This window comes from Mustelus asterias, chromosome 12 (genome assembly GCF_964213995.1).
Source record: "Mustelus asterias chromosome 12, sMusAst1.hap1.1, whole genome shotgun sequence".
NCBI classification, from domain to species: domain Eukaryota; kingdom Metazoa; phylum Chordata; class Chondrichthyes; order Carcharhiniformes; family Triakidae; genus Mustelus; species Mustelus asterias.
In genome coordinates, this window is record NC_135812.1 from 89961287 (window position 1) to 89985892 (window position 24606).

The window sequence follows — 24606 nt, forward strand, 5'->3', positions numbered from 1 at the left end:
ACAGGCCACATGTAGGAGAGGCCGGTAGGCCACATTTAGGAGATGCCGACAGGCCACATTTAGGAGATGCCGACAGGCCACATTTAGGAGATGCCGACAGGCAACATTTAGGAGAGGCCGACAGGCCACATTTAGGAGAGGCCGGCAGGCCACATTTAGGAGAGGCCGGCAGGCCACATTTAGGAGAGGCCGGCAGGCCACATTTAGGAGAGGCCGGCAGGCCACATTTAGGAGAGGCCAGGGACACTCAAGGCCTTCTTAGCTCCAGCGGGGCAGTTTTGAACTGAAGTCAAAATTCACCTGGCCAGAAACCAAATACCGTTAAAACCTGGGCCATGACTTTGCGAACAATGTTAATAAAGACCAAAGAAACAGAACCCTGATTCTCAGGGGAAAATACACGGCTGCAACGTTGAGCATTGACCACGTATCCACTTATTCTATTTTTTTAAAAATTGTTCATGTCAACATTAAACATCTTAACACTGCAGACAGAGCCTGGGAAATCAGGCATAGAAGGAGTCACTCGCAACCAGCAGCTGATGTCTATTCAACAGCAATGACAGTAGATTTATTGACTGTATATGATACAATGAAAGTATGTTGGTAGGACTAACATTGGCAGAGGAACACAATACTTCTTGGAAGTGTAAGAGGCATTCTCGCTTTAAGTAACTGCAGCTGAAGCCAGTTACATTGGAATATTCTGGCAGAAATAACATCCATCTAGCAAAGCATTCCTTACACAAAATTTATTTATACTGAATGCATTAAATGATGGATGAGAAAATGCCCAATTTAGAGGAACTTCCCATTGATCAAGTCTCTGCAAAAGATGCATCAATTGTACTAACACGTGATAGAACGCACAAAGAAACTTTAAAAGTCCGAATAGTTATTTGTCAAGAATCAGCAGCGTCTGGTTTTAGATTGACGGAGTTTAGGTGCTAGGTTTGACAACTTGCTTCTTCACTTTACGGACCACGACTCGTGTTCTGCGGGGCCCATCGCTGCCCAGCTTCTCGTGTGTGGACTGGACCCGCCTCTCACCAATGCGGGTGGCATATCGGGAAGCCTTTAGCTCATCCACAAACAACTCGACTCCCTCAAACTTGTTGGTCAGCTCGATCAGTCTCTCTTTCAAAGCATTAAACTCTTTGTAGAGGTCATCAAGTGCTTCGGAAAGTGTGTGAATCCTGCTCGGGAACAAAGGAAAAGGGGGAAAAAGTGTTGTTACTATTCTGAAAGAGACTGAAAACACAACTCTGGATTAAATCAATGTTTTAATCTTTGTCAAAATGAACTTGAATTTTGTTGCAATATATTTAATAAATTAGTGCTATTTGCCCTTTCACTTATCAGTTGTATTATTGCTGGATGGAAAAGGAAAAATATACATAAAAGATGGACTGACTGTAGACTGGGCATCATTGATGACAGTGATTAATGATTTCCAAATTTGATTGTCAATAGGAATTTCAGTTTCCAATAAATTAAGTAAAAACGTAAGCATAGCTCCCTCAACTGATTGGTAGATAACTTTTTTAAAAATTCTTTTGTGGGACATGGTGTCCCAGCCACGGACATGGCTAGCCAGCATTTATTACCCATCCCTAGTTGAGAAGATGATGGTGACAACTGAATGGTTTACTAGGCCATTGTAAGTGGGCATTTGAGAGTCAACCACATTGCTATGGCTCTGGAGTTACACGGAAGCCAAACCAGGTAAGGATGGCAGATTTCCTTCCCTAAAAGGACATTAGTGAACAAGATGGGATTTTCCAACAATTGACATGGTCTTCAGTAAATTCTTAATTCCAGATTTTTTTATTACTGAATTCAAATTCCTCCATCTGCTGTGGCAGGATTCGAACCCAGGTCCCCAGAACATTAGGTGAGTTTCTGGATTAATAGTCTAGCGTTAATACCACTAGGCCATCACCTCCCCTTCAATGATGTGGTTCTAATCCAAACAGATAATGCCAGGTTCAGTCCCTACTTTAGGCTCAATTGGTCAGATTAGTTTCCGTACACTCAGACTAGGAGTATACCAAGGATTAGCTGGGGACCTGCTCCTATTTATTCCTCGAGCAGTTCAAACTGTGTGGATCCTTAATGAGACCAGAATCATGCTCAGTCTCCTGCTGTGCTCCAAGCCGCTATTGGGTAGCCAACCAATCCTGGCTGCCTGGGCTCACGTGCACCCAGAATGGACATTCATGCACCAAAGCCCGGGGCAGTCTTGAGAACAGTGCCTTCAGTGCGAGGAGAAAAGATAAAGGAATATAACCGTTCAATAATTGTATTGTAACTATTTTCTCGATTATTTGTTCATGAGACCTTTTTAAACAAAAATTAACCACCGCTATAGTTTGACAAGATTTAATAAGGCATTTCCTGTAATGATTAGGCAACACCGATGCCCCCCTCATGGAGTACACTCTGGCAACGACACATCTCTAATAAATCTCAGGCATGCCTGTTCACCATGTGATTAATGTGCACTGAATTTTTGAATCCAAGCTTCATCTTTTGATTTGATTTGATTTATTATTGTCACGTGTATCAGTATACAGTGAGAAGTATTGTTTCTTGCACACTATCAAAACATACCGTTCATAGAGTACATAGGGGAGAAGGAAAGAAGAGGGTGCAGAATATAGCCTTACAGTCATAGAAAGATCAGCCTATATTGCGAGGGGGATAGAATATAAAAGCAGGGATGTCTTGATGCACCTGTACAGGGCATTGGTGAGGCTGCAGCTGGAATACTGTGTGCAGTATTGGTCCCCTTATATGAGGAAGGATATATTGGCATTGGAGGGAGTGCAGAGAAGGTTCACCAGGTTGATACCGGAGATGAGGGGTTTGGATTATGAGGAGAGGCTGAGGAGATTGGGTTTGTACTCGTTGGAGTTTAGAAGGATGAGGGGGGATCTTATGGAGACTTATAAGATAATGCGGGGGCTGGATAGGGTGGAGGCGGAGAGATTCTTTCCACTTAGTAAGGAAGTTAAAACTAGAGGACACAGCCTCAAAATAAAGGGGGGTCGGTTTAAGACAGAGTTGAGGAGGAACTTCTTCTCCCAGAGGGTGGTGAATCTCTGGAATTCTCTGCCCACTGAGGTGGTGGAGGCTACCTCGCTGAATATGCTTAAAGCGCGGATGGATGGATTCCTGATCGGTAAGGGAATTAAGGGTTATGGGGATCAGGCGGGTAAGTGGTACTGATCCACGTCAGATCAGCCATGATCTTATTGAATGGCGGGGCAGGCTCGAGGGGCTAGATGGCCTACTCCTGCTCCTATTTCTTATGTTCTTATGTTCTTAGTATAAGACAGGTACATTCAAAAGTCTGATGGCAGCAGGGAAGAAGCTGTTCTTAAATTGGTTGGTATGTGACCTCAGACATTGGTACCTTCTGTGGTAAGGGCACCAGGAGATATGGAACCAATGTGGGTAAATGGAATGGAGATACGGCTCACAAATGATCTTAGTGAAGAATAGGTTCAAGCAGGGCAATCCTGTTCCGAATGTTTAGCCTCCATTACAGGCACCTCACAACAGAGGAGAAACAGCGCAAAAGCATGAATAGATTGTGTAGTGATAGAGGAATTAGGATTCGAGAGTGGGATTGGTGATTTTACTTGTTGTAGCTTTCAAATTGCCATGTCAGACAGACAAATCTGCGGTGCCAAATAAATGGGAAATGTGATTGTGACCAAATGTGAAAACAGCTGAATATCTTTCTAGATGTTCGCATGTTTGAATGATGCTGCAACTACGTTAGCCTTCCGGGATCCACGGGATCCATTGGTAAGTAAATCAGATTGAACCAAATAACAACAGTCAAAAGCCTGGCCTTACACTGGTGGAATTGACAAAACATATATTAAATAAAGCAGTCTATAATATGAAATCAATAATCTGTAAATTTAAATATTAGTAGAAATAAATGTGGAGTACGATACTGAAAGTAGTCCAACTGTTTCAAAATGCTATTGGAAACACAGGCGGCGCAGTGGCACAGTGGTTAGCACTGTTGCCTCACACCGCCAGGGACCTGGGTTCGATTCCCAGCTTGGGTTACTGTCTGTGCGGAGTCTGCACGTTCACCCTGTGTATGTGTGGGTTTCCTCCGGTTTCCTCCCACAGTCTGAAAGATGTGCAGGTTAAGTACATTGGCCATGCTAAATTCTCCCTCAGTATATCCGAACAGACACTGGATTGGAGCGACTAGGGGATTTTCACAGTAACTTCATTGCAGTGTTAATGTAAGTCTATTTGTGACACTAATAAAAAAACTACGATGTTCTATTGAAGTGGTGATACTGTGAGGTTGTCTCTTCTTGTGGGGGAGACTAGAACTAGGGGACACAACTGGTGAATAAAATGTTTCCCTTTTTAGATGGAAATGAGGAGAATGTTTTTCTCCTAGAGTGTGATTAATCTGTGGAATTCTCTTCCCCAGAAAGCAGTGGAAGCTGGGTCATTGAATATCTTCAAGACTGAGTTGGACAGATCGTTGATCAATAAGAGAAACAAGGGTTATAGGGGAGGCAAACAGGAAGGTGGAGTTGAGACCACAGACAGATCAGCCCCCATGATCTTATCAAACAGTGGAGCTGCCTCAAAGGGCTGAATGATCTAGTCCTGCTCCTAAGGATCTGTTCCTATGTATGTTCCTATGTTTGCCAACCTGTGACATGTAGCTGTATTTTGACATGTGCAGTACTGAGAAGTGTAAGAATATAAATGTCTATCATGAAAAACAGATATTTAACATAAATCCAGGAAGCTGAATTATTACTTCCATTCAACACTTCATAAATATTGGAACTGAGCCTTTTAATGTTAACGTCATCAAATTGATGAAGTGAAAGTCAAAAGGCCATCCTGAAACTCTCAAAAGTCCTGACTTTACAAGGTTGGTTTTCCCTTTCATCTTCCCTCCTACTGCGCCTGTTCACCAGCTCATCTCTTTTCCTGTCTGCTGTGGGGCACACGCAGCCTCCACCAGAACCAGCTGAAATGGCCCAAATGGGACTGAGTCCATTTCTCTTCCTTTCCCTTAGTGATTCATCACAGTAGTGAACTTCGAGTGTTCCTCTAGCTGTCCCAGGACAGCTACTTTGCAAAAAACTTGGCTGTCCTGTTTCCCTGGTCGGGGTGACTGGTTAGCCTTCAAAAGTACCTCATTGGCTTTGTGAGCTTTTGGGGCAGGGGTTGTGAAACGTTCTACAAAAATGCAAGTTATTTCTTCCTTTGCTAAACACTTACCGTCCATAGTCTGGCAGCACGGTTTGATGATCGTACAGGAGCAAGTCTTTAATCTGGGTCATGATAGCAAATTTCCAGTTGTCCAGAACATTGGTGAGGTTTGCACATCCTCGTATATTCACTTTCTTGGCTATAGATTAAAAGCACAATGTAATTAGAGTTTCATTATTTCTCACAAGGTCACTAAGGTCGGATCCACTCATTCCAGTCTCCCATTCACTTAACGCAGAATCAGAGAACGGTTCTGTGATCTAAAGCCTATGTGTAGAAAATATGATCAAAAAGAGAGACTCTGTCAAGCCAGACAGATAATGTTGGGGAAAGGAAGAAAAATCCTAGTAGGTTAGAGAAAATTTTAAACTATTGGACATTTAAGATACTGACAGAACTCCCAGCATTAAGGTAAATAACAATAGGCTAACAAGGGAGCAGTTTGCACACATGTGAAATGCAGTAAGAAATTTAAACAAGAGGTAATGATTTAAAACATATATGTTGATATTTTGAATATATTAAATTACTTTCTAAACGTATTTTATAAAAATCATTGTTCACTTTAGCCAAAGGCAGATTGTGGCGAGGCATGATGGTAAAGGGCATAAGGACAAGCACCACATTCTAAGAAAACAATGAAACCTTTAAAATGTGCAAGCTTTATCAATAAAGTTTCTAAAGGCAGAACATTCAAGGCAACTTCATGAATAGGACCAATTCACTGCCCAGATAAGATGGACGCAGGATCATGTGTTAGTCTGGTGTGGCAATGACCTGGAGGGGAACTTGTGGGAATGTTAACTTTGAACTTAGTGGCCAGGCATCTGGTTGCTAAGTAATACAGGAGGTTGAGTTAACCAAAAGGGAAGGATAAATCCAGATTCTATGGACTAATGAAATACCTTTATATCAGAGGGTAAGGTGCAATTGGCTGAAGTATGTGCCAGGTTATTTTAATGATTTATGTATATTGAAGATGATTGATTCAAAGTTAATGAAAGGTGAGAGAATTTGATAAGAAAAGTATATAATTGATCTATCTTGAACTGTATACATTGGAACTTATTGGAGATGTCTGTCTGCTCTATGTCTGGAGGGGTCCAGGACTCTTCAATAATTTCTCCCAGTGATCGCTGGTCAAATAAAAGATACATCTTTGAAGTGGGACACTGGCTTTTGTGAGTCTTGTATTGCCTGAAGTTTCGGTGATACCCAGCCATACTTCGCTACAGGTAACCTGGTGCCAGCACTCCTGCTATACTCCTTTAGGTTGGTTGCTTGGTGGTCACGAAGAGAAAGTCATCTTTCTCTCCCTGAGGAAGCACTTTGGGATTATGTGGTCGAGCTTTCCAATATCCTGACCCAGAACAGGACTATAATCCATTTGACCAACCAGGTTTGGAGTTCAAAACCAGAATAAATCCTTGCTACCTGAATCCCTCAACTGATTTGCTCATTAAATGCCTGCCTAACTCTTTCTTGTTATTGGCCTCAATTACTCCCCTAGATAGCCATAGAATCACAGAATCCTTACAATGCAGAAGGAGGCCATTCACTCCATTGTCCAGTGACTCTTCAACAGAGCATTTTACCCAGGCCCTATCCTCGTAACTCCATGTACTTATCCAGATAATCCCCCTAATCTACACATCTTGGGACAATAAGGGGCAATTTAGCATGGCCAATCAACCTAACCTGCACATCTTTTACTTTAGAATGGACCTACCATATATTAAGCCGATCTTTCTCTACACCCTAACTGTGACTGCAATGCTATATTCTGTACCCTCTCTTTCTCCCCATGTACTCTAGAACAGTATGTTCTGTCTGTATAGCGCGCAAGAAACAATACTTTTCATTGTATCCCAATACATGTGACAATAATAAATCTAGTCAAAAATCAAAATCTTTGCAATGTGGGAGGAAACTGGAGCACCCGAAGGAAATCCATGCAGACATGGGGTGAGCGTGCAAACTCCACACAGTCACCTGAGGCTAGAATTGATCCTGGGTCCCCCGTGTTAGAAATGGGTTAACTGCAACCTTCCACTTTGGATCTAATTTGTATGTTAATTGTTTAATAATACTCATTGGGATATATAAAGGGGGCACTGGGTGTTGGGTTTGGCGTTGTAAAAGTTGTGAAGAAGCTGCACTTGCATCATCTTTTATTACTGGACTGCAACTGAGAAACTTAACACCTGGTGCTGTGAGGCAGCAGTGCTAACCATTGTGCCACTGTGCTGCCCATACCAAATGTTCATTCCAAACGTCCACCACACTTTGTATGAAATAATGATCTGGTTCAATCCATTGGCCGACCCTCTTGAAGCTCCATTTCAGACCCCCTTTGCTGTCATTCTGCGAGAATCTCAGGGTTCCGTTATGGAGAACAAGTAGGGTAGATAGAGAGTAAGTATTTTCACTGTCTGGGGTGTCTAGGGCCAAGGGAGCAGAATCTAAAAATTAGAACCAGACCTTGCAGGGGTGTAAGTCTGAAACCGGTCTGCACACACAGGTAGCTTAAAGTTTGCAACTCCCTTCCACAAATGGCGATTGATGTTCAATCAGTCGATAAATTCAATCTGAAATTGATAGGCTTTTGTTATCCAACATTACCAATGATGTGGAAATGCAGGTGTTGGATGGGTGGGCACAGTAAGAAGTCTCACAACACCAGGTTGAAGTCCAACAGGTTTATTTGGAATTACGAGCTTTCAGAGCGCTGCTCCTTCATCAGGTAGCTCCGAAAGCTCGTGATTCCAAATAAACCTATTGGACTTTAACCTGGTATTGTGAGACTTCTTACTGTGCCCAACATTATCGAGGGATAAGACCAAATATGATTATAATTATACGAGGGATAAGACCAAATATGATTATGTAACAACTCAAGATAGATATGTAGGCAGATTTTGGCAAGGTGTAAAAGTAACAGGGTTGTAGTGGTGGGAGATTTTAATTTCCCCTATATTGACTGGGACTCACTTGGTGCTAGGGGAGTGGATGGGGCAGAGTTTGTAAGGAGCATCCAGGAGGGCTTCCTGAAACAGTATGTAGATAGTCCAACTAGGGAAGAGGCCATACTGGACCTGGTACTGGGGAATGAGCCCGGCCAGGTGGTCGATGTTTCAGTAGAAGAGCAGTTTGGGAACAGTGACCACAATTCAGTAAGCTTTAAGGTACTGATGGATAAAGATAAGTGTAGTCCTCAAGTTAAGGTGCTAAATTGGGGGAAGGCTAATTACAACAATATTAGGCAGGAACTGAAGAATGTAGATTGGGGGCAGATGTTTGAGGGCAAATCAACATCTGGCATGTGGGAGGCTTTCAAGTGTAAGTTGATAGGGATTCAGGACCAGCACATTCCTGTAAGGATGAAGGATAAGTATGGCACATTTTGGGAACCTTGGATAACGAGAGATATTGGGAGCCTAGTCAAAGAGAAAAAGAAAGCATTTGTCAAAGCTAGGAGGCTAGTGTGGAATACAAGGAAAGTAGAAAGAAACTTAAGCAAGGAGTAAGAAGGGCTAAAAGGGGTCATGAAAAAGCATTGGCCAGCAGAATTAAGGAAAATCCCAAGGCTTTTTATACATATATAAAGAGCAAGAGGTAGCCAGGAAGAGGGTTGGCCCACTCAAGGACAAGGGAGGGAATCTATGCGTGGAGCCAGAGGAAATGGGCGAGGTATTAAATGAGTACTGTGCGTCAGTATTCACCAAAGAGAAGGACTTGGTGGGTGATGAGTCAGGGAAAAGATGTGTAGATAGTTTGAGTCATTTTGAGATCAAAAAGGAGGAGGTATTGGGGTTCTTGAGAAACATTAAGGTAGACAAGTCCCCAGGCCCTGATGGGATATTCCCCAGAATAGTGAGAGAGGCAAGGGAGGAAATTGCTGGGGCCTTGAGAGAAATCTTTGTATCCTCACTGGCTACAAGGGAGTGTACCATCCACCAGGTACACGGTACATACTCTTGCAATTCGGCCAACGTTGTCTACCTGATACGCTGCAAGAAAGGATGTCCCGAGGCATGGTACATTGGGGAAACTATGCAGACGCTGCGATAACGGATGAATGAACACCGCTCGACAATCACCAGGCAAGACTGTTCTCTTCCTGTTGGGGAGCACTTCAGCGGTCACGGGCATTCAGCCTCTGATATTCGGGTAAGCGTTCTCCAAGGCGGCCTTCGCGACACACGACAGCGCAGAGTCGCTGAGCAGAAACTGATAGCCAAGTTCCGCACACACGAGGACGGCCTCAACCGGGATATTGGGTTCATGTCACACTATTTGTAACTCCCACAGTTGCGTGGACCTGCAGAGTTTCACTGGCTGTCTTGTCTGGAGACAATACACATCTTTTTAGCCTGTCTTGATGCTCTCTCCACTCCCATTGTTTCGTTTCTTAAAGACTGGATTAGTTGTAAGTATTCGCATTCCAACCATTATTCATGTAATTTGAGTCTGTGTCTTTATAAGCTCTGTTTGTGAACAGAATTCCCACTCACCTGAAGAAGGGGCTAAGAGCTCCGAAAGCTTGTGTGGCTTTTGCTACCAAATAAACCTGTTGGACTTTAACCTGGTGTTGTTAAACTTCTTACAAGGGAGGTCCCAGAGGATTGGAAAATAGCCAAAGTTTTTCCTTTGTTTAAGAAGGGTAGCAAGAATAATCCAGGTAATTACAGGCCGGTGAGTCTTACATCAGTGGTGGGGAAATTATTGGAGAGGATTCTTCGAGACAGGATTTATTCCCACTTGGAAATAAGTGGACGTATTTGTGAGAGGCAACATGGTTTTGTGAAGGGGAGGTCGTGTCTCGTGAACTTGATCGAGTTTTTCGAGGAAGTGACGAAGATGATTGACGAGGGTAGGGCAGTGGATGTTGTCTACATGGACTTCAGTAAGGCCTTCGACAAGATCCCTTATGGCAGACTGGTGCAGAAGGTGAAGTCGCATGGGATCAGAGGTGAGCTGGCAAGGTGGATACAAAACTGGCTCGGTCAAAGAAGACAGAGGGTAGCAGTGGAAGGGTGTGTTTCTGAATGGAAGGCTGTGACAAGTGGTGTTCCTCAGGGATCATTGCTGGGACCTTTGCTGTTTGTAATATATATAAATGATTTGGAGGAAAATGTAACTGGATTGATTAGTAAGTTTGCGGACGACACAAAGGTTGGTGGATTTGCAGATAATGATGAGGACCATCAGAGGATACAGCAGGATATAGATCAGTTGGAGACTTGGGCGGAGAGATGGCAGATGGAGCTTAATCCGGGCAAATGTGAGGTAATGCATTTTGGAAGGTCTAATACAGATGGGAAATATACAGTAAATAGCAGAACCCTTAAGAGTATTGATAGGCAAAGGGATCTGGGTGTACAGGTACACAGGTCACTGAAAGTGGCAACGCAGGTGGAGAAGGTAATCAAGAAGGCATACGGCACGCTTGCCTTCATCGGCTGGGGCATTGAGTTTAAAAATTGGCAAGTCATGTTGCAGCTTTATAGAACCTTAGTGAGGCCGCACTTGGAATATAGTGTTCAATTCTGGTCGCCACACTACCAGAAGGATGTGGAGGCTTTGGAGAGGGTACAGAAAAGATTTACCAGGATGTTGCCTGATATGGAGGGCATTAGCTATGAGGAGAGGTTGGAGAAACTTGGTTTGTTCTCACTGGAGTGGCGGAGGTTGAGGGGAGACCTGATAGAAGTCTACAAGATTATGAGAGGCATGGACAGAGTGGATAGTCAGAATCTTTTTCCCAGGGTGGAAGAGTGAATTACTAGGGAGCACAGGTTTAAGGTGCGAGGGACAAGGTTTAAAGGAGATGTACGAGGCAGATGTTTTACACAGAGAGTAGTGGGTGTCTGGAACTCGTTGCCGGGGGAGGTAGTGGAAGCGGGTACGGTAGTGACTTTTAAGGGGCGTCTTGACAGGTATATGAATAGGATGGGAAGGGTAGGGGGTTTTAGTTAAGTCAGGCAGCATGGTTGGTGCAGGTTGGAGGGCCGAAGGGCCTGTTCCTGTGCTGTAATTTTCTTTGTTCTTTGTTCTTTTATATGCTTGGTCTTTTTTTAAAAAAATCTTCACCTGCTTCCCCAGTCTTGCATGAAACTGCTTACGGTCCATCAAAATACTTCCATTTGAATCTGGAAACACAATGTACCTCTGCTACTGTCGACCTGATTATCTAAGATTGAAGGCAGGGAGCAAGCTTTCGAGAAGAAAAGGAAAAGCCTTTTTGAGGGGGACAGAATGAAAATCAAACAAGGTATTTAGCCTCCTGGATTTTCCATGACACACAGGAATGTCACATGGATGTGATTACAAAGTGTAGGTGCAGTGAATGGGTTAGAGCAGCTTCAAGGATTCAACTTTTTTTTTTAAACAGATGTTGAAGAATGATGGTCGACTTCAGACATAAAGCACAATCTTCCAGCTGCACTATATTAAAAGCGGAGGCAACTTGGCCCAAACGAGCAGTTTATGCACCAACCTGTCCCAGAAAAAGATCAGCAAATGCAACCTGAAATGAGATTAAATTCCAGAGAGCTGCTGGACTCCTTTTCAGGAATGTGATATTCTGTTTAGCCAATAGGTCCATCTTCCTTCTTTAAAAACTAAAAACAACCCAGGTAGAAATTGAAAGCATTCCCCTCGTGCACTTTAACCTTTTCATCTATTCAAGCCATCTGGAACTTGCATTGCCTGCTACTAACTAAAGCAAAAAGCAAGGGCAAGCTTCAAGTCAGTCAGACTGTGGGACAGCTCAAGTCCTGGTAGAGACATTTTCACTTTTCAAAGCATTCACCTCTCATCTTTTCGGGAAGATATTAGCCTTTCTGAAGGGGGCAGGAATCAATCAGAGCTAGTGAAAAGTGTGGAAAAGTTTATAGAGAAAGGTTCCACACAGAGGGAGAGATTCCCCCCCCTCCCCTGCCAGCAGCATGTATTCTCATGGTGGAGATGGCTCACCATGGCTGCTGGTGGGATCTTCCCATTCATTGAACATAGAATAGAAGATCATAGCATCCCTGCAGTGCAGAAGGAGGCCATTCGGCCACCAAGCCTACACCATCAACAATCCCACCCAGCCCCTATCCCCGTGACCCCACAAATTTACCCTGTTAGTCCCCCTGACACTAAGGAGCAATTTAGCATGGCCAATCAACCTAACCTGCACATCTTTGGACTGTGGGAGGGAATCGGAGCACCCGGAGGGAACCCACACAGACACGGGGAGAATGTGAAAACTCCACACAGACGGTGACCCAAGCCGGGAATTGAACCTGGGACCTTGGCGCTGTGAGGCAGCAGTGCTAACCACTGTGCCACCATGCTTTTATTTCAGTGCTTTCTCTGCTCCAGCGGTTCCATTGATGTTTACGCCATTTTGCGTGGCTCGCCTGGCCCACCACCAGCCACAGAGGGATTGCCTTCAATAGGACCCGAACAGCATCAAGGACTGGGAAATGCCACCCTAAATGTTTATGTCTTTCAGATCCTGGCTAATTTGGTGTATATTTCTACGTTTGACTATGGGGGGAAAACATTGTAGAATAACGAGTTAATGGTGATGTTAATAAGGTCATGATGATATTCATAAAATTATGGAATTCCAACAGTGCAGAAGGAGGCCATTCAGCCCATCGAGCCTGCATTGACTCTCTGACAGCCTCTTACCCAGGCCCACTCCCTGCCCTATCCTATCTCTGTAATGCCACACATTTACCCCGCTAATCTCCCAACCTACACATCTTGGGACACTATGGGGCAATTTATCATGGCCAATCCACCTAACCTACACATTTTTGGACTGTGGGAGGAAACCGGAGCACCCATAGGAAAACTACGAAGACATGGGGAGAATGTGCAAACTCCATACATACAGTGACCCAAGGCCGGAATCGAACCCGGACCCTGGTGTTGTGAGACAGCAGTGCTAACCACTGGGCCACTCCTTTAACAATGTAACTGTGACATCAGGGCCATGATTTTACAAGCCCTCTTGCCCAGTGGGATATTACAGCCCCACTGAAGTAAACCGCAATTTAAATGGACCACCCCATTTGCCCGAGGGCGACACACCATGGCGGGGCCAAAAGATCCTGGCTCCAGGAGTTATGTGACTAAGAGGCTCAAAGAGAGATAAGCACAGAACAGTCTGTGTCCTGAAGACCATGTCTTTGTAAATTGTTCTTAATAAACCATTTGCAGTTCAACTTTACCGACTATCTCAAGTGTGCCATAGCAGAAGCAAAGCCTCATCAAGGCACAGTAAGCCAAGAGGACATGGTAACAGTAAAACCTCACTCAAGCTCAGCAGCAACACCGAAACTAAGATTTTACTCCCATCCGTAGAAAAATACTAAAGAATTACGATCATACTCCAGGTGTCAGGAGGTGAAGCAGTTTGTCTCGCTATCAGCCCATGTCTACAAACCAGGCAATAACAAAGGTGTGGTTGCTTGTTTTAAAAAAAGCAAGTGCTCAAACTTGGCCACTTTTAAGCTGGATTTGTTTGTTCTTTTGAAGCAAAGACACTAGAAACTTGAATCAGAATTGACTCATTGTTTCAGTGGAATGGCAATCAATTAAAATGATTTAAATTTAAACCCAATTTAGTGGCATGGGGTCGATACTCATCAGATCCAATCGAATATCCAAGTTAATGACAGACTGGTTCTTCCTTACTGAAATAATGTCACCTCAGCTTTAAATTAATTGTTAAGTTTTAGACTTACAGTGCTCTGATAAACCATGGCAGAGTTCTTCTGCAGTTTCAGAGATACTAATAGAATTGTCCCTTCAATCCTCAAGGTCCTGGCCAGAACCACCTCAATCCAGGGGACCACAAAGCTCTTTCTCACAGAGTAATAGCCTCCAACCATGCTCTGCTGCAAGACTAAAGCCACAGGACAAGAAGCCCCTACCCTGGGTTTGTTAATCTCTGATGAAACTTTACTTTGTTTTATGGAAGCCTCTGCAAAACTGGAGTTCCGGAGTATTCAGATCCTGGTTTAGCTTGTGGCCGTTGCAGTCGACTGCTGTTGAATTTAAGTTGCGTTGTGCTAAATACAAGAGGAATTTTGGCCTCTACATTGTTCAGTGCTTTTCTTCTAATTATACTGGCGAAATAGAGGTTGCACTCTGCAGATTAAGTGAATGGACATTTTCTTCTAGGAACTACTTTATTTTTTTAGGTATGGGGGTTGTTGGTTTGAGTGATGTTTTATGTTAATGGACCAGGCCGTTAAGGTCCGACATGTGTCAACCTACACCTTGTGGTACTCTTATACCTGCCATTGGTTTCATTGCATTGACAAGCAGTGGGGACAAAATTGCTCAGTCACCTGGCTACAGATGGGGTTTGCCCCATCATGAAGTAAAGTATTGGATTCTTCATGTGGTGGACTCTGAACTGATGATGCCAAGGTGACCTGTGAGACTTTCACATTACGCCATATTGTTTTACAATTTGATTATAAAGGATTGATTGAGCCACTACCTCTGCCTTCACATCATGACCTGACCCTGGGGGTTTTCCTGTTTTACACACACATGTCAAACCATTAAGATAAAACTTGAAAGCAGTGAAACTACTCAGATTGGTCTTTATACATTTTTCCTTGAATAATCACATAAAGGATCACAATTAAGGTTTGACTTTTCCTGCATGGGTTGCACATGGAGTACTTCCAGATGAAAAGAAATAAGAAAGATTTGAATTGGTTTCTGTGGCTTGTTTGAGAGCCTCAGGGTTACGGACAGAGGTATCGCATTCATCTTCGAGTTAGCAGAAACCCCACTTCCAAAACCTAAGCGCACAATCCATGCCAACAATGCAGTGCAGTGCAGTAACATTTTGTTATCCGTCTCTCTCTATTAACTGATATTTCGAGGTCGGATCTGTTCTTTGACCGGGTTTGTGAAACTCACTGGCTGGAAATCTTATCACCGTTCATGCCAGCGGGATTTTCCCATCCCGCTGCAGTGAACGGAGATTTGGCTGGCCACCAAATGTGCCGACCTTGCTGTAGCCGGAGTGTGGCATGAACGGCAGGTAAGATCGCGCCTACTGGTAATGGTTATGAGCGACCTGTCCTGGTGCCCCAGCCTCAGCCTCCCATTGTTCTACAGTGCAATCTCCCCTCAGCACCACTCACTAGATTTACACGTTCATGCAACTCTCGAGACCTCAATTGCTACACGATCATCCTGGAGTTTTCTCACTGAATGAAAACGGGGAAGTCACCTTACATCTCAGTTAGCCAACATATTTTGATTACCCCGCACCCCCACATTCCCAGAGCATCGGGGGAGTGCTGCAGTCTTGGAGGTGTCATTTTGCAGATGAGGTGTTAAGCTGAGTCTGCCCTCTCAGATATTGTAAAAGATCCTGTGGCACCATTTGAAGATGAAAAGGGGATTTCTTCCAGTCTTGACCAACGTTTATCCTCCAACCAATACCCAAAACCATGATCATGCCAGCCAGTGCTCTCTTCTCAGGCAGTATAAATTGTTGTTTCCTTTCTCACCATGGGCGGCACAGTGGCACAGTGGTTAGCATTGCTGCCTCACAGTGCCAGGGACCCAGGTTCAATTCCGGACTTGGGTCACTGTCTGTGCGGAGTTTTCTCCCTGTGTCTGCGTGGGTTTCCTCCGGGGGCTCTGGTTTCCTCCCACACTCCAAAGATGTGCGGGTTAAGTGGATTGGCCATGATAAATTGCCCCTTAGTGTCAGGGAGAGTAGCAGGGTAAATACGTAGGACTGTGGCGATATGTTCTGGGTGGGATTGTTGTCGGTGCAGACTTGATGGGCCAAATGACCTCCTTCTGCACTGTAGGGTTTCTTTGATTCTTTGAGATTTGGTATTCTTGCAAATTTGTCCTGATGAGTACAAAATTGAAAGCTTCGACAGCATGTCTCATATCAGAAAATTTCAAATACTTTTTAGGGATGGAGCATACATTGAAATGTATTTTTTTATTACTGAAAATTTCCCTGAGTTCAGGATCTAGAGGGGTGCAAAATTAGCATTGGACCTGCTGCCAGATAAATAGAACACAAGATTAGAAATTAATGTAATAATATTTCACACACCGTGGCATTACATGTCAACTCTTAGCTCCTAAAGCTTTGAAAATCCAAATCAAAACAAATCCATTTAAAAAAACAAATCTGTTTTTCATTCTGTACATGTTAGACAACTTTCTAGCCAGTTGGTTGCTGGGTCTTAACTCTCGACCGAATAAACATTTAAACACATACTTAAGAAAAACAAATTATGCAGCCATAACAAGTAAATCCGAAACAAATTTAAATGTTAGTTCGTGATCAAAGAGTTTATAATAAATGCTGCAACTATTACATTTCAGGCAGCGGTGTGGGGTTTATTAAGATCAACTCAAAAAAGGTGATTTTAACAGGAATAACTTTAACAAAACCACGTGGACTTTTAAGTGCAAAGTTTTGTTCAACATTAAAATACCAGGAAAACCATAATAATACTGTTGATACAGCCAGCTTGACTCAAAGTTTATTTATTAGTCACAAGTAGGCTTACATTAACACTGCAATGGAGCTACTGTGAAAATCCCCTAGTCGCCACACTCCGGCGCCTGTTCGGGTACACTGAGGGAGAATTTAGCCTGGCCAATGCACCTAACCAGCACGTCTTTTGGACTGTGGGAGGAAACCCACGCAGACACGGGGAGATCATGCAGACTCCACACGGACAGCGACCCAAACCGGGAATTGAACCCAGGTCCTTGGCGCTGTGAGGCAATAGCTCAGATAATATGAATTAAAATAAAGTCTAATTGTAATTATTTATTTTGAAGTAAATTGTCTGCCAAACATAACTCACTGGAAGGCTTATCCAACAAATCTACTCTCCCAGTTCAGTTAAAGAAGATCCTCACCTCCACTTGATACCTCTTAAATTCAGTATGTGGGTAATCAGAGGGGAGAACCCACATGCTACCAGCCTGACATTCTGCTTAATCATATTGATGTTGCATTAGTCTATGTATTGCATACTATGGGGGTTATCCTATTAAGTCCTAAATATGTAGCAAATTGGAACTGTAAATGATTTTTCACTTCTAATTAGCATCACAGTTGGCAATAAGATTAGCATTCGCCCCTCAAGGACTAAATGAGCAGACACATGGTGTTTTTTCTTCAATGTGTGAACTCCCTCCCGTTTTAAAAGGGATCCGCATAAAATTATGAAAATTATGCAGATCTGGATATTGAGATTTTAAAGATATCTAATTTATTTTAATCCTTATCGTAAGTGCCCAATCCCTATCGAATAGCATGGGGAGTGCAGAACAGTAGTCTGCTAAGACACACTTGCTCTAACCTCCTCAATGTTTATGCCAGTAGTCCCATGTTCAATGTTCCCATTCTGCTCATTACTAAACTACAATAACACAAAAATAAAATACATTACATTTTGATTCATTTTCTTGGTATTCCAAAGCAGACCTGACGAATGACCCCTCTTTAATATTTCTTTAACCCTATTTCGAAATCCACCCACAGGAGGAATCCTTACATTAAAGGATTTTGGTGATACCAATGTTACCAATTTCCAGTTCCCTCCCACAGCGGTGTGAGGGTGAAGTTATTCAATTGCTCGTGTCTTTTTGTTCTGGGACTAACATTTCCGCTGCACAGAGTCAGAGGAAAATGACTACCCCCACAGCACTGCCACTGCTCTGTAAAAGTTGACAGTGAGATGTCTCTTACCATCTGATCTGTAGTCCCATTCTCGGCTCCTTCGGGCGGAGGCGACTATGGCCAACAGCAGAAGCAGGAATAGCAACTTTTCCATCTGTCCCTGTGTGTGTGTGAGAGAGGGGGGAACAGCTCGGTTCAAACTGTGTCTGATCTCTCTCTCTCAATCGCTTCGCCACACTCATACAGGATCGCCAGTCAGCAAATTAACATTGACTAAAACCGAGCGCCTCCCCGCACCGTGAACCGAACTCAATCACCTTCACCTTTCAGAACTCCCCCGAAAGTCTGCCCTTTAATTATTCCACCTTTGAAATTTTTTTTTAAAGAAAGGGAACTTATTTGAATAGCACGGTTCTGCTCTGTAATTCTTCTCTCGCCACCACTAAACTGTTTTTTTAAAAACAAAATAGCTGGCAAATAATGACAGCCCCCTGCAAGTAAATCACAAACAAACCCCGGCTCCCACTGAGAAGATGTCAGGGAGTTAATTGCAGATCTCTTTCCCTGGGGCTTCTGTGAGCTGCACCAGTCCCGGCTCCTCTCTGCCCGAGTCAGGCACTCCCCCTGCTTTGTTTCCTCTATTCAGATGGAGGGTCGCCAATGTTAATATACCCACTGGAAAAGAGATGAAACACGTGTCTCCAAAGGGCCAAGTACCGAGGCAATGTTTCTTACAGCTCTTTGGAAATTAATTCCAGCATTAATAAACCGTCCCTATAAACCAAGGGGGAAAATATAATCTGAGCTTGGTCAACAGATCTGAAACATGCTGTGAGGTAGCATTAAGTTTGAGTTTATTTATTAGTGTCACAAGTAGGCTTACATAAACACTGCAATCAAGTTACTGTGAAAATCCCCTAGTAGCCACACTCCGGCACCTGTTCGGGTACATTGAGGGAGAATTTAGCCTGGCCAATGCACCTAACCAGCACGTCTTTTTAGACTGTGGGAGGAAATCGAAGCACGCAGAAGAAACCCGCACAGACATGGGGAGAACGTGCAGACTCCGCACAGACAGTGATCTAAGTTGGGAATCGAACCTGGGTCCCTGGCGCTGTGAGGCAGCAGTGATAAGCACTGTGCCACCATGCCATCCCTTACTATTAATAAAATCCTCATGACTCAGAATATTCAATACAATAGGAATAACATCAAACTCATCGATCTATTGCTTTTGTTACCTTTAGACTTGACTATTCCAACATACTGCTTGCTGATCTTATTCAGCATGCCCTGTCGAAAACTGAAGTCAACCCAACACTCTGCTGCCCCTGCCCTCGCACCATTTTCACCATTCACTGCTGTGCCCACTTACTCCTATTGGTTCCCACTTAAGCAGCACCTCAATTATGAAATGATCATCCTTATTTTCCAATTCCTCAATGGCCACATCCCTCCCTATCTCTGCAATCTCCTCCAACCTCCAATTCTGATCCACATCCTGAATCCACTATTGGTGACTTTGCCTCAATTTGTGATTTATGATATCCTAAGCACTGGAATTCCCTCCCTATCTGTATCACTCTTTCCTCCTTTTAAATCCTCCTAAAATCCTGCCTCCTCTGTCTGCACTTTTGATCATCCGCCCTATCATCCCTTTACATGGCTTGGTGTTAACTTTTGCTTTATAATGTTGCTATAAAGTACCTTGGAATGATTTATGTTAAAGGTGCTTTAAATGAGAACATGCTGATCCTGTTGGACTTGGGGAAAACCCCCTGAAGTAACTTTTTGGAAATCTCTTTTGATAAGAATTTGTGATTTGCTTTTGCTTGATTTAGCCTCATGGTTCCTGTGTTCCTGGAGAATATGGAAAAGAATCCTCACACACTGCAGCCAAGGAAACAATGCATTAAAGACATTATTGTTAAGGTTCGCACTTTCAACCGATGCTCTTTGCCTTCAATTCATAGTGAAAAGCACACCTGCATCTCCTGTGTTCAGAAACTTACAACCCTATGACTCTGGCACATTGAAAAAAATTACTGCTCTTCACCTTTTCATTTAGTGTTGAGTAGTGGAAATCCAGCTGTTCTTCTCACCATGTGCTCCTGAAGGGTAGAAAACATGAAGAGAACGTGTTCTTCAGGCTAAAACTGTCAATCGTGTTTATATAAATTTATAGAGAAGCAAATAATACAAGTATATAATCTGTTGTCAGCTATTTGACTTACACAACACTTGCAAGTGTCCTCATAATAACAAAAGTCCAAAACCTTAGTGTCCTTTCCAAATGCCTTTAACAGTCTCTTTATGAAGGGAAGTCAAGGGTTATGGGGGGCAGACAGTAGAGTGAAATTGAGGTCACAACCAGATTAGCCATGATCTTATTGAAATGTGGAGCAGGTTTGAAGGGCTGAATGGCCCACTCCTGCTCCTAATTCCTATATTCCTATGAACATAATGCGGGTAAATTCAGGGATAAATTAAAAGAGTCTCCCATTGCCACAGCACACGTGCAGGCAATGAGACGGGGAACTGGAGAGCAGGGATAATTATCACCACTTGCACTAATCCAAGAAGGCTGGAACATGTCACATTCAAAGCAGTTTGTTCTCTAGACAGGGAATGTTCTTGTGATTATTAATCAGTTTAACCATTAGTCAATGCGGCAGACTTCTGGTCATCTCGGTGGGCTGATTGCATTTGACATCTGATTTGGATTCCAAATCGTGTGGATCCATCAAGACCCTGGAATGTCTGACAGACATCTGGAAGATTTACACGCCCTAATATTTCAAAGATATGAGCATATTGCTGAAGCGATTAACAAGTAAGTATATGTAATGACTTCCCTCCGTGCCACTGGCTAATCACTTCCTTTAAAACAGGTAGCCATCTGTCGGCAGATTTGTCTGATGATTTACATTCCTCACATAAAGCTGACAACATACAGCTCATAGAATCCCAAGCATAAACTTAATATGTTGACACATTTTAAATGTCATATGAAAGAGAGAATGTGTATTAAGTTTGTATCTTTCACAGCCTCAGACCATCCCAGAGCACATTACAGTCAATGGAATATATTGCATGTATTGTCATCGGCAGTCAATTTGCACTTAGTGAAGTACCACAAGCCGCAATATGATAATAGCCACATAATCTGTATTTTGTGATATTGGGGATAAATATGGATCAGGAGAACTCCCCTGGTTTCCTTCAAAATCGTGTCATGGGATCTTTTACACCCACCTGAAAAAGCAGACAATGTCTCAATTTAAGATCCCACCTGAAAGATGATACATCTGACAGTACCATGCCCCTTCATTACTACATTGACATGGCAGCTGCTTCATATTATTTGAAGGAGTTATAATGCACAGAGTTATCTGGTTTTGTTATCCATTTTACATCAGGACACTTGAATTAACTTCCTTACCACACTCTGTATAAACTCTTGCCCTAAGGATATTTCCATAGTTCTTGCTTTCAAGGAGAAACGATAGCAACTGTAATAACATGAAATAATCTAGATAGTATATTAAAAAATCTAATGCCTGCAGCATGTCTTGTCATTTTTGTCTGCAATGGTATCACCAATGGAGAGTGTAATTACAGAATTACATGTTTGTATAGGTGGTTTTTCAAAAAATAAGATATGCACATAGTAATTTGTAATAGCAATGTACAAATAAGGACAGAATGTATTTTTAAAATGGGCACTAAATTATTTCAGTGTGTTGTGGGCCAATTATCCCCTCTCTTTTAATATTACTTCACCTGAAGACAACACTTAGTCGTAACTTTTCAAAGCCAATTTCCATCTCCTTACCCTCTCGGTTAGCACGGACAGGACATTAGTGAGACATACATCTTCCAAGAATGTGTCAACTTTCTGCATGATATCTGTCCATCGTGAATATCCAATTCACCATAAGACAGTCAATACTTCCACTCAGAGCCTGGCGAGTGCCCAGTAAATGTGTTTGATTGAGGTCCTATGACATTGTGAAGACCCAAGTGCTATTTTTGTGTCAACCAGCTCTTCTTCCTCAACTCATTCACAACTCATGGGTGGATCGGAATAAGCCTTAATTAATCACTAAGTACCCACTAACTATTTATAGCTTAGAAACAGGCCATTGAACCCAACAGGTACATGCTGATGTTTATGCTTCAGATGGACCTCCCCATATTCATCATTCTTTCTATATGAGTTATAAGGAAAGGCTGGATGGACTGGGACTTTTTTCTCTGGAGCGTAAGAGGCTTAGGGGTGATCTTATAGAAATCTGTAAAATAATGAGAGACATAGATCAGCTAGATAGTCAATATCTTTTCCCAAAGGTAGGGGAGTCTAAAACTAGAGGGCATAGGTTTAATGTGAGAGGGGAGAGATACAAAAGGGTCCAGAGGGGCAATTTTTTCACACAGTGGGTGGTGAGTGTCTGGAACAAGCTGCCAGAGGTAGTAGTAGAGGCAGGTACAATTTTGTTTTTTAAGAAGCGTTTAGATAGTTACATGAGTAAGATAGCTATTGAGGGATATGGGCCAAACGTGGGCAAGTGGGACTAGCTTAGTTGTTAAAAAAAAGGGTGGCAAGGACAAGTTGTGCTGAAGGACCTGTTTCCATGCTGTAAACCTCTATGACTCTAACCGCATCACCATATCCTTCTATTCCGTTCTCCTTGTGTTTTATCTTGAGCTGCCATAAATGCTTCCAATATTCACCTCAACTACTCCTTGTGATAGCAAGTTCTACATGCTAACCAAGCTCAAGTTAATGTGGCTTTTCTTGAATTCTCTTTGGAATTTGTTAATGATTATCTTATGTTTCTGGCCTCTCATTCTGGTTTCCCCAAAAGTGGAAACAACTAATACATTATCGATCCCGTCAAACTATTCCATAGTCTTTAAGACATTGGATCACCCCCCCTCAATGTATCTGAATATCATGGGTACCCTACCTAGCACTTGGCATTCTTGACTTCCCATGCAGCAGTTTGTTTCACTCTCTATACATTAGCCATTGCACAGGAACCATCTGAAGAAAACACTGTTTACTGTAATGATACATATGCTTGAACATGATGCTTCAACAGCCCGAATTCTCCACCTCACCCGTGGCTGGGATTCTCCAGTCCTGTTGCAGCGAATGGAGATTCAGCTGAGCACCAAATTCTCCATTCCCGCCAGCAGCGTGGCAACATCAGAAATTTCCAGCCAATATCTATTTCTACACAGTGATTTTAAAAAAAATCCTTATTTCCTTTAGTCGGTCTGCATGTAATAGTAAGGGAAAAACAATATGGATACGAGGTAACCACAAGAGACTGAGTGGGCAATAGGCATTATTTTAGGCACGCAGGATTGGAGTTTCATTTTCAGCCCAGTAAGGTCCCAAATTCGGAGTTGCTTCAGAAGTCAGTCCAACAACATGAGGTGAATCTCTGCAAACTCACAGACCTGGCTCATATATTCAATATTTCAGAAGGATGGATTCATATAAAGGCCTCTCAGTCTGATGCTAATTTGGAATATTAAATTCATCAGGAATTCCATTCCTCCCTCCACAATGTACATAATTATAGGAAATGACAAATCTGGAGAACAAGGGCAGATTATCAAGTAACAGAGTGAAAAGAAGCAAAGTTTTAAATTAACCTTTGCAGCGATCAGAGATGTTTAAATGCAATTTGCATTAACATATAGATCTTTTCTGAAGGAAGTTGAAATATAGACTTGATGGTTCTATCTGGGCAAAGTCCATTCATTAGTCACTTATATATTTCTATTGTTGTTTTGTAACTATCTCCTTTCAGGGTGCTTTGGTACATTTCCAAACTCTTTGGCACCCATTCTTCATAGAATCATAGAATCCTTACAGTACAGAAGGAGGCCATTGAATCTGCACCGATCACATCCCACCCAGGCCCTATTCCCGTAACCCCACATGTTTACTCTGCTAATCCCCCTGACAGCCCACATTGTTGTGGGTCTGGAGTCACACATAGACCAGACCAGACCAGGTAAGGACGATAGATTTCATAAGACATAGGAGCAGAATTAGGCCACTCAGCCCATTGAGTCTGCTTCACCATTCAATCATGGCTGATATTTTTCTCATCCCCATTCTCCTGCTTTTTCTCCATAACCCCTGATCCTCTTATTAATCAAGAACCCATCTATCTCTGTCTTAAAGACACTCAATGACCCGGCCTCCACAGCCTTCTGCGGCAAAGAGTTCCACAAATTCACCACTCTCTGGCTGAAGAAATTCCTCCTCATCTCTGTTTTAAAGAATTGTCCCTTTAGCCTGAGGTTGTGCCCTCTGGTTCTAGTTTTTCCTACTAGTGGAAACATCCTCTCCACAGGTCCATTCTATCCAGGCCTTGCAGTTTCCTGTAAGTTTCAATAAGATGAATTCACATTAGTGAACCAGATGTGCTTTTATGACCGTTGACAATAGTTTCATGGTCATCATTAGACGTTGAATCCCAGATATTTTAAAACTTAAATTGGTGGGATTCAAACCCAGGTCCCCAGAGGTCTCTGGATTACTAGTCTGGTGACAATAACACCACACCACCGCTTGCCCTATACTGGATGATTGTTAAAAAACCCCATCCTATTGGGGA

At 42.9% G+C, this 24606-nt stretch overlaps 1 protein-coding gene across 2 annotated transcripts; it reads right to left on the reverse strand.

Moving 5' to 3' along the window:
* Window positions 1–545: 545 nt before the first annotated feature.
* Window positions 546–18605, reverse strand: LOC144501972 (uncharacterized). Of its 2 annotated transcripts, none has more exons than XM_078225996.1 (4): window positions 18480–18605; window positions 18035–18125; window positions 5281–5410; window positions 546–1196 (listed from the first exon to the last, which is right to left on the reverse strand). In XM_078225996.1, the coding sequence occupies exons 2-4, from the start codon at window positions 18117–18119 to the stop codon at window positions 941–943; spliced, it is 471 nt and encodes a 156-aa protein (XP_078082122.1). In that variant the 5' UTR covers window positions 18120–18125; window positions 18480–18605; the 3' UTR covers window positions 546–940. The 2 variants fall into 2 exon arrangements, with proteins under 2 accessions (XP_078082122.1, XP_078082123.1); XM_078225997.1 differs by having other exon boundaries at window positions 18289–18500.
* Between the last annotated feature and the right edge of the window lie 6001 nt (window positions 18606–24606).

What these genes read in the sequence shown, in the direction of transcription:
- LOC144501972 (XM_078225996.1), bottom strand. Translation starts at nt 18,119, where the DNA reads ATGGAAAAGTTGCTATTCCTGCTTCTGCTGTTGGCCATAGTCGCCTCC. An exon ending in ATGGGACTACAGATCAGATG is followed by an intron (nt 5,411 to 18,034) that starts GTAAGAGACATC and finishes TTTAATCTATAG; the next exon opens with CCAAGAAAGTGAATATACGA. An exon ending in GTGCTGCCAGACTATGGACG is followed by an intron (nt 1,197 to 5,280) that starts GTAAGTGTTTAG and finishes GTTCCCGAGCAG; the next exon opens with GATTCACACACTTTCCGAAG.